Source organism: Gymnoscopelus microlampas (assembly GCF_963454915.1).
Source record: "Gymnoscopelus microlampas genome assembly, chromosome: 19".
Taxonomy (NCBI): Eukaryota; Metazoa; Chordata; class Actinopteri; order Myctophiformes; family Myctophidae; genus Gymnoscopelus; species Gymnoscopelus microlampas.
In genome coordinates, this window is record NC_139956.1 from 13824866 (window position 1) to 13835925 (window position 11060).

Below are 11060 nucleotides of genomic sequence, written 5' to 3' on the forward strand. Positions count from 1 at the left end.
TTGGCCCATTTTGATGAGGTGTCGAACACACTGTACCGCTGAATGATAGCTGTAATGTAGGTGTGCACGTGAGGCGTGCATGTGCGTGCGCACGCGCGTGTGTGTGTGGTGACATTTTGTGTAGGGTACAGATAGGACAGTTACGAGGGGACATGGACCAAAAGGCCAGCCAGGGAACATCATGTGGCTGAGAAGACCTGATGCTGCTTAGTTGGATAGGCCAATAGGCTTACATACTGGACAGCCAGCAGTATGCACGCCAAAGCACAGACATTGATCCTACGGGGCCGGCCATAGCTTAGTGGGTAGAAACTAAAAGGCCGTCTGGTTATCAGAAGGTCACCGGTTCCGGTTCCCTGGTCGAAGTGTCCCTGAGCCTAACTGCTAAAACCACACACACACACACACACACATGTCCTCTTGGATGGAACTTTCCTTTAATTTCACGGCTACTTCCTGTACTGTACTCGTCTTCATTTTGACGTATATTGCCTATATTACCTGAAGTCGATTCTACAAATGTCTTCTAAATCCCAACAGTATTCTGAAAAAAAGTGTGTTTCTATATCAGTGGTGCTCAATCTTTTTCATGTCAAGGATCCCCAAACTGATATGTATTTGGCCGCGGACTCCCATCTCAAAGTATGTGGTTCCAGGGGGTCCAAGAAGCAAAGATTTGTTCGCTTTATACAAATATATATATTCAAAGATTTGCACACATTTTCAAGATTTTTCAAAAATAGCAGATCTACAAGCTCATAGCGCGGCACCGAGTGCCGCGCTATGAGCTTGTAGATCTGCTATTTTTCAATAGCCAAAGTGTAAAATAATGCCTTTTAGCTCAAATTAAAAAAATGACACAGATGCGTTCCAGGTCTTAATGGGTTAATCCACACCGCTTCTACAATGCGTGTCATATTCAGCCCATTCACACGCCAACAGCGGAGGCAACAACGCAATCAGACCCTTCAACGCCACGCCGGTCGAGACGGGGCTCGAACCGGGAACCCCGATGCGCCGGCAGCTCTCTCCTTCCTGAGCCACTGTCGCGGTGGCACTGTAGTTGTGTATACTGTACACGCTACTAACTGAACCTGTTTACTCATTTGCCAGCAGTGTGTCACGTAGCAGGCGCGGCGTGCACGCATGCATCGGGGCTAAGGTAAACAACTATATGTTAGTCTTTCTGTCAGAGAGCTGGAAATCATTTCAGTTAGTAGACCAGTGTGAGGACAGACTGGAGACAGCAAAGTCAACCATTCAGAGGCATTGTTGTTGTTTGAAGGAGGAGATTAAGGGACAGTCCGTTCATTCTCTGGCTTTTGATTGATCGATTGAATACTTTATTAACAGTTTGCAAACAGTAAAGTGGCACGATTTTACAATGATGCTAAAAGGCTAACACACAAAACCCTGAGGGCTTGTTGTGGTACTGTTTAGGGCCCTGTGTATTCAATTCATCAAGTGTGTATTCATTCATTCATTCATTCCACTCATGCATTCTTTCTTACTTTCTTTCTTTTCTCCCATTTGTAAAAAGAGCAGACCGCTCTCTCTCTCTCTCTCTCTCTCTCACACACACACACACACACACACAGCTGTCCCGTTTGGTTTCATTCTCAGAGGTGCTGTGGGTGACAGCTGCACCCAGCTTCCTGCTAGGCTCACTGGGACACATTGCAGCCTCTACACGCCCCTACCTGCTGTCTCTGTCTCTGTCTCTCACACACACACACACACACACACACACACACACACACACACACACACACACACACACTCCATTTCATCACTGAGATGTGTCCAAGAAATCATGCTGAAGTGACAATGAAAGGCATCAGCCATTCAGTTGCAACAACAAGGACCCCTCTCTCTGTGTGTGTCTCTCTCTCTCTCTGTGTGTGTGTCTCTCTCTCTCTGTCTCTCTCTCTGTCTCTCTGTCTCTGTCTCTGTCTCTGTCTCTCTCTCTCTCTCTCTCTCTCTCTCTCTCTCTCTCTCTCTCTCTCTCTCTCTCTCTCTCTCTCTCTCTCTCTCTCTCTCTCTCTCTCTCTCTCTCTCTCTCTCTCTCTCTCTCTCTCTCTCTCTCTCTCTCTCTCTCTCTCTGCCAGCTAAGTGCTGATCTCTCTGGATCTGACTGGGAACACCAACATGGCAAATTGCTAAAACACTGAAAGACCAACAGGCACTTGAGCTCTTTGTGCTCTCAACTGTGTGAGTGCGTTGCGTGTGCGTGCACGTGCGTGTCTACGTCTAAAAAAACACAAAAGTCCATGCACGGGTCATTCAAAACAAGTGTTTCCTAAAACAGAGACCTTCATCCATAACCTGCGATCAGTCATTGGAACAGAATTAGTAAGCGTGGCAGTACGGCATGCAGCACGCTCGTGTCCGCGTAATGCGTTATGCAGAAGTACTGGATGAGTGCGTGAACTGCATTGTATTTCAAACACACACACACACACACACACCACACACACACACACACACACTCTGGTATTTTTATCCTTCCCCTGAGCCACTCATCGACCACAGGGCCATATCACTCTCAGACGACAACGGAGCCATGGTCACACCACCTAGCACTCAAGGCACCCCCCCACCCTTACCCCTCTTTGCTTGTGTGTGTGTGTGTGCGTGTTTGTGCACGTGTGCGTGCGGTGTTTGTGCACGTGTGTGTGCGCGTGTTTGTGCATCCGGTTTTCCTAGACCTGGTTGCTTGTTTCTCTCACAGAATCTGGCAACACGGGTGTGTGTGTGTGTGTGTGTGTGTGTGTGTGTGTGTGTGTGTGTGTGTGTGTGTGTGTGTGTGTGTGTGTGTGTGTGTGTGTGTGTGTGTGTGCGTGTGTGTGTGTGTGTGTGTGTGTGCGTGTGTGTGTGTGTGTGTGCGTGTTGGGGAAGGGGAGGGTCCACAGCCGTATAGCATGTGGTCATATAAAGGGACTTGGGTGGAGGTAGAGTTGGTGATGGTGGAGGTCATATGTGGAAGGAATTCAGCCCGCTATCAACTGCTAGCCTGTGCTACGTCTGATGGCGCACACACACACACACACACACACACACACACACACACACACACACACACACACACACACACACACACACACACACACACACACACACACACACACACACACACACACACACACATCCCGAAAATGTGACTACATGACAAGCCACAGACATAAGATACCCATACGCACACACACACACACACACACTTCCCAGGAAAAGGGGGGTATTCCTCCTCCTGAGGCAAGGCTAAAGCGTTCCGATCTCTCAGCCTTTTCTTTCTTGTCTATCTCTGCCACTGATAAAGACCTGGAACTGTGGGGGACCGAAGCCCATAATCCCATGAAGCCCGGTGGCTTTTTATGGTCCTTGCCAGCTCGCCACTCTCTGTGGACTTTGCTTTCTCGTTACATTGCGGTAGAGGAGAGACACAGCAGTATGGAAAGGGAGGAGGACAGAGAGAGAGAGAGAGAGAGAGAGAGAGAGAGAGAGAGAGAGAGAGAGAGAGAGAGAGAGAGAGATCTAGGCCATTGGTTCTCAAAGTGGGGTCCGGGGACCCCCAGGGGTCCTTGAGGGAGTTCCAGGGGGTCCCCAGCTAAATGATTTATAGGAACCAAATGGACCCTTATGGGTCTGTAACTCTGAGAGTGTACAAATGGAACCAAATGGACCCTAACAGGTCCATTTGGTTCCATTTGTACACTCTCAGAGTGATTTGACATTGATTTGACAATATGAAATTGGGGTCCCAGAGATAGAAATGTCAATAAATGGGGATCCGTAGCCTAATGCATGTCAAACTGGGGGGGTCCTTAAATGACAATGATTGAGAATCACTGCTAGAGCCGTAAAAAATCTTCTCTTATGGGGGTCCCTGGCTTATCTTTTCAAATGGGGGTCCGCGGGCTAACAAGTGTCAATTTGGGGGTCCTTGACATGAAAAGGTTTGAGAACCACTGATCTAGGCAAAGAGTAAAAGTTTGCATTTGTATCATTCAATGGGTGAGGGCTTTTGCAATATAGACACTACTGTCCAGAGTTTACCAGCTGAGACTAACAGTCAGATGTGTTTTTGCACAAACTGAGTCTGTACTGACATACATAACTCTGGATAAGGGAGCCTACTACCGTCGAGGGGCCGCGATCATAACAAGGGGACAAAGGTCCCCCAGCGGGGCTTATCACAGGGGCCTCTCTGCATTATCTTCCCCTTTGTACTTTTGGGCAATGTAAAGGTCTGTTTGTAAACTGGTAACCGTTCTGCTATAGTATTTGGACGGCATTTAAGGTAGCAGTTGCAGGCATAACAGTCACAGTGTTCAATGTCTTGTGTTTTACTTCTTTCTTTTTTTTGATCACTCTCCTCACTGCTGACCCTATACAGCATGAGTTCATTCCACTTCAAATCAAATGACTTCCTGTGTCTCAATGTATAGCCTATAGAAAGTCCCACAGCGTGGATGTGAGCATTTACAGACACATCCCCAAGTAATGTCCAGACTCGGGTAAAAAACAACAACAGACAAAACAAACAAACTTTCACTCCATTTAAAAAAAAAGCACACATCAAAGCAAGCCGTCTGACCTACCTCAAACAGATTGGCCGCCTCGTTGCCATACTGACTGGAAATGATCTCCGATTGGTCGCTGTACCATTTGAGGCCGCCCAGGAAGCTATCTGCGTCCAGGTCGCTGACATCCAGCTCTGAGAGGTCAAGTTCAGGAAGGTCCGGACAGAGGGGCTGGTCTTCACCAACTAAGGCAGCACACTGGAGCAGAGTGTGGGGGGGGGGGGGGGGGGGGGGGGGGGGTTGGAGGAAACAAATCAGACAAAAGAGGATCAAATTCGTCCCACATTTACAATTTGGACAGAGTGACGCTTTTATCCAGAGGATCAAACATCACATTTCTAGCATGGGCCTACGTGTGTGTGGAAATAAGGCCACTATTCGAATGCAGAGATGAATCAGCATACTCACACTCGCTTTAACCACTTGAACCCCAGCATCCCTATTCCGGGGGAAACGTTTGCCAACAAAACAGCAGATCTACAAGCTCACACAACACATCGCAACAGTGAGCTTCTAGATCAGCAATTTTGTGTCGAGGAGATTTGGTTCATAGTGAAAAAAAGGTGTGCAAAGGTCCGTTTTACTTAGAATAGAGGGTTTAAGTGGTTAAGAGCTTGTCAGCCCAAGAAAATATAGTATGCCAATGCAATGATTTGAAAAGGCCACTTCTTTTGTTATGAGTCCCTTTTATTGCTAGGTTCCTTATCAATAAAAATAAGTTCTTGCAACTTCAAATAAATCAATCGCCTGCTGTGCATATCGTAGCCTATCCCATCTAAAGCTATTAGTAACCCATTCATTATGTTCTAACTTCTACAGCAGGGGTCTTCAACAGGGGTTCCGGGACCACTAGGGGGTCCTCAGAGCTACTATAGGGGGTCCAACAAATCTTTGTGTGATAGGATATAGTTTTTTTTTTACATTAACCACTTGAAACCTAGAATTCCTTTTCTGAGGGGAACATTAGCCGAAAATAGAGCTTGTAGATCGGCTATTTTTGGCAAAGAGGCTATAGGTGTAGAGGGATAAAAGAGCAGGCTAAGTAAAAAAAAACTTAAATCTGAAACACAATTTTATACAATATAGAGTAGGGGGTCCCTGCTTCATCTCTCTCTCAGCTAGGGGATCCTTGGCCTGAAAACGTCGAAGACCCCTGTCCTACAGCAATTGGCTACAGGTAGCCGTTTTTGAATGACGACATCGGGCTGAATTTCCACCTGCTTGCACTGTGCTGCTCGAGTGCGTCCAACTTGTGGCACACCTCGTTCTGTCATCTCTTCCAACACATTTTGTGATCGCTCTTGAACTCGGTGTTAGTTACTAGATGCTGCCTGCGGATATGTTATTTATTCGCACAATCGCTTTAATAAAAAACAATGTCAATGTAGGCTGTGTACCACAGCTGACCTTCCTCCGCCCCCTTTTTTTGTGGGGGGCTATCGAAGAATACTCCGAATAGCCACCATCCAGACGTTTGACAAGTTAAAGGGGGCCCTGAGGTGAGGAGATCCCTTAGCCAAATGGCTTGGTGCCAATTTTTCTCTCAAAGGTTCCTCCTCCGACGATTTCTTTCCCTGACCCCTCACGGTTCGGAGGGCGTCCCAGAATAAGCACTGCATGCTAGACCCTACATTACTTGTGTGCCAAGGGTTCAAATATAGCTATTAATCGGTTCGATATGCATTTTTTGGATCATGTGGGTCAGGCCTGGCGCTAAAATAAGCCAAAGTGTACAACAGTAGACCATTGGTTCTCAAAGTGGGGTCCGGGGACCCCCAGGGGTCCTTGAGGCGGGTTCCAGGGGGTCCCCAGCAAAATGTGTTTAACCTTTTATACTTTGGCTATTCAAAAATAGCAGCTATACAAGCTATATATAAAATCTTGCAGATTCGTGCAAATCTTTGAATATATTTCTTTCAAAGCCAACATTTTAACGCAAATCTTTGCTTCTGGGGGTCCCTGGCACAACATATTTTCAGGTGGGGGTGTCCGCGGCCACATACATATCAATTTGGGGGTCCTTGGCACGAAAATGTTTGAGAACCACTGCAGTAGACAGGGCAGGCCTCGGTCAACCCTGCCTGCGCGTGTGTATCTTAAACGTATAGCCATTATGACAAGCAGCTTTTCCACTATAAATGCATTGGGAACGCTTCAGCCCAACGTGTGAGAGCTAGGACTACACGAAAGGCCTTGGGCCTGGGGCAGAGCCCCGAGACACTTGGCCCACACACACACACACACACACACACACACACACACACACTCTGACAAAAAGGATCACTTGGGCTCCAGTCTCGCTCCAGAAGCAATGCTGTAAGACGGACGTCGTTGCCAAATCCATTTTTAACTTGGAAAAAAGACACCGCGGTGTCAAACGTTCATCAGCCCTCACGACTGCGACAACACGATTACTTTATTATGAGACTTGATCCCCGACCTATGCTAAATGAGCGAGGCGAATTCGGTGCGCATGTTAGCCCCCTTCGTTCTGGTAACTGCGCGAGAGGTGTCAAAGTACTCGCATTTTTTACTTAAGTAAAAGTATCAATGCTGCAATGTAGAAATACTCTAGAAGTAAAAGTCCAGAGTTCAAAATGTACTTGAGTAAAAGTATCAAAATGCACTTAAAGTACCAAAAGTAGAAAGTACTCATTACGCAGAATGTCCCATTTCAAGTTTTCAAATGTATAAAATGTATCAAAATATTTTGAAAATGGCAGATCTACAAGCTCACAATGTGCAAAGGCATTGTGAGCTTGTCACTCACAATGCCTTGTCTTTCCCTCTGAGATGTAGTGGAGTAGAAGTAAAAGTATTGAAAATTGTGAAGAAAGTAAAAAATACCTCAAATTGTACAGTACTTGAGTAAATGTACTTAGTTACACCACTGCCTCTCTTATGGTTCTAATGAAATAGCGCCGCCAGACAGACAGACAGACAGACAGACAGCCCCGTGCCAGTGATTTACGCACGCAGAGCACATAAAAGCACCTGCTATGGGGACGATTGTTAGGAGAAAGACAGTGGTCTTTCGATGAAATAATACCCTTACTGCAAAGCAATGCTTTATGACTCTAACCACATAACCTGCCGATAGTCTTCTTTATACAATATTGCCTTGTCTGTCTGTGGCCAACAATTTGTAAAAAGCGAGACTTGCTCCGCGGACATACGCACATACATAAAGGCTTTTCTGAGATTTTCTAACGGAGCCGTCAAATGGGTAACCGGAAGACTCGCCCCAAAACACGCTCGCCCCCATTTTATTTCGCGGACCGCTCGCCCCCTGCTGCGGACGGTTCTTGTATTTGTTTTACTGAGGATAAGGTTAGAAATACGTTTAGGGTTAGGCATAGTTTTACTGAGGTTAAGATTGGGTTTTGTCACCGTTTTACTGAGGTTACGTTTAGGAATATACCTGGTGGCGACCGTTCCGAGGTCGCCGGATTTACCGCGGGGCGGGCGTGTTTTGGGGCGAGCGTTCTTGCAGAGTAACGAAACGCTTTTGCTGAAGCCCACCTTATTGCTCAAATGACCAAGTAGCTGCCTATCAATAATTGACGTTAAGTGGAAAGGGGTGAAGCTATCCATTGAACAAAAAAATAATTCGTCAAGATCAGTCACAAATAATCCAGTGCATAGTCTACTTATATTGCTTTTTTTGTTTTTAACAGAATCATCTTCAAGCACCAGGTGATTTAACGAGCCAAAGACATGCGCATAGGCTGCAGTCATATCATGGACTTGTTCATTCTGAGAGGAGAGGAGCTTTCTGTTACATTTATAGGCTGCTGTCTGCAGACAAGTAGCTTATATACACCTAAACGTCCGCAACAAATTGAGTTGGATAATAAAGTCTAGCAATACGAATGTCGCTCCTACATTGTTGTTTCCTCGCGCGGAGCTTTCGCATTGGCTCTAAATACATTTCTAGCTAGACAACAGTCTTGTCTATAAGCTTGTCAAAATAACAATGGTTTGGTAACTCTCTCCGGCACACGCTTTGTGTGAGAGGGTAAAGCCAAATGCACATTATAGGCTAGTGGTTCTCAAAACGTTTTCAAGTCAAGGACCCCTAAATTAATATGCATTTGACTGCGGACCCCTATCTGAGAATATCTTGTGCCAGGGACCCCCATACAAGATTTGTGTCGTTAGAATATTCAAAATGTTACAACTTTTTTCAAGATTATTTTGAAAATAGCAGATCTACAAGCTCACAATGCATGGCATAGCGACATGTTGTGAGCTCGGTTGTAGACTGGCTATTTTCAAATGGCCAATGTATATCAAGTGGTTACATAGATTGTATGATTACTATGATATATATTAATTATGTTGGGGACCCCCTGGAACCCCCTCCTCAAAGACCCCTGGGGGGGGTCCCCGGACCCCACTTTGAGAATCAATGTTACAGGGGCAACGCAAAACGATCCATTTTGGCAACGCGTGACTGCGCGACAGACAACCAGCCGATCCGGTGTCTCTCCAACGGGGACGTTGGCGCACAGACGCGCCCGTACAGCAGCCTCTTACTACCTATAGAGATGCTCCTTCTCCCTCACCGTCCGTCAGTCTAGAAGAACAAGCTTTTATTAACATGCTCGATCATCCCCGATGGCAGCAGAGCATCAAAGAGATCATGATCGGCCAGTGGCGGCTTTAAAAGCACCGTAGAATACCTGACTTGTGAACATTTTCTGTTATCTTGGACACGAGAAACGGACGCTTCTGTCTTGAGACTCTGAGTGAACCACAGGAACGGAGCACACAGCACACACACACGCGTAGACACATACACGACTCATACACGCACACACACAGATCTGGTTGCTGGAAATATCTCCGCCAGCAGCATGTGTAAACATTCTTTCCGATTGCTTTTCCTAGTAAGCCTGCTTGGCCAGCAGCAAAGCAAACTCCCCGTGTCTCTCTCTGCAACGACCAGCCAGCCAGGCACTGAGACACCGCTCCAGTCCGGAGCCTATATCCGCGCACTACTAAAAACTAAAACATCACAATTAAAAGAAGGAGGAGAAAAAAAAGGAACGTTTTTTTGTTTTTGGTGTGCATATTTCCATGACTTGATCATGTATTCCCGTGCGTGTATATATCCCGATCGCATCCTTTCCTGCTGTCCAGATGCGTGCCCACAGCCACCACCACCAGCACCAGTAAATGGGGAAAGGGAGAGCATTATAACAGGCTTTAACAGCCTATATTCTCTCAAACCCAAAATCACTGTCTTGGATGGATGTTCGGACGGTGTTGGTCCATGATCGTCCCAGAAAACGGTCCAGAAGGAAGGAAGGCTAGATCAGGGGGATCATCGGCAAATAAGTCGGATCATATTTTAGATGTTGCTCACCTCTAATTCTCTCCACACCGAGTCCTGGTGACACCTGTCCCACGCCATCCAAGCCACTGAATGACGGTCCAAACGCAAAAAAAAATCAAAACAAAAAGGAAACGAGGCAAAAAAAATCTAAAATCCACACACACGCTCCACTCCACTCGCTCCTCTCTCACACAGGCAACTGATGCCCCTCGATCGCCGAGAATGAACCGATCGGGGCACCTGTCTTACAACTGCTTTCCATCACATGACAAAGCTATTAAAAGTAAGGCAGGGGAGTGACTCTCTCTGAGTCCCCCCCGTCCCCCCTCCCCTCCCTCCCTCCCTCTCTCTCTCTATCTCTCTCTCTCCCCCACTACTCACCCAATGACGTACTGTAAAGTAGGCGGGGTCTGGGGGCTTGCGCGCATAGTAGATCTTTTCCCCAGTGAGTGGTGGTGGAAAAAAAAGTACTCAAATGTTTTACTGTAAGTAAAAGTATCAGTGCTGCAATGTAGAAATGCTCTGTTACAAGTAATTAGTCCGGAATTCAAAAATGTAGGCTACTTGAGTAAAAGTAGCCTACTAAAGCATTGGCATCAAAATGTAAGCTACTTAAAGTACCACAAGTAGAAAGTATACATTATGCAGAATGTACCGTTTCACAAGTTCAAAATGTATTAAATATTTTTCGAAAATAGCCGATCTACAAGCTCACGTTGTTGTGAGCTAGATCTGCTATTTCCAAATGGCCGAAATATATAAAGGGCTGAAGTGGTTAATGTATGTTTTGTAGCCTAATAATAATCAAAATCTACAAAGTAACAAGTAAAGTTTTCATATAATTGCAAAAGTAGTAGTACAATATGTTCCTCTAGTAGGAGTAAAAGTACTGAAAATCCTTCAGTAGGCCTAAAGTAAAACATACTTCAAAATTGTACTTAAGTACAGTACTTGAGTACATGTAATTAGTTACTTTCCACCACTGATCTTTTCCAACTATAAAACCGCTCAATTAATGACACGGCAAAGATAAAAGACATTTCAAACCCAGTCCACGTAAATTGTCGTTGCACTTATCAGGAGGACTCCTCTGCAGTGTTGCCATGTCCGCTTATTATAAGCAACTTTGGGCTTCTTTT

At 45.9% G+C, this 11060-nt stretch overlaps 1 protein-coding gene across 3 annotated transcripts in view; it reads right to left on the bottom strand.

The window, feature by feature from the left end:
- Window positions 1-10178, bottom strand: part of ppargc1a (peroxisome proliferator-activated receptor gamma, coactivator 1 alpha) — a 73092-nt gene extending 62914 nt beyond the window's left edge. For all 3 annotated transcript variants that reach the window (XM_084042195.1, XM_084042196.1, XM_084042194.1), the window contains exons 1-2: window positions 9952-10178; window positions 4599-4778 (exon numbers count right to left, since the gene is read on the bottom strand). In XM_084042195.1, the coding sequence (XP_083898321.1) occupies window positions 4599-4778; window positions 9952-9999 (228 nt within the window). In that variant the 5' untranslated portion in view covers window positions 10000-10178. The remainder of the gene's footprint in view (window positions 1-4598; window positions 4779-9951) is intronic.
- Between the last annotated feature and the right edge of the window lie 882 nt (window positions 10179-11060).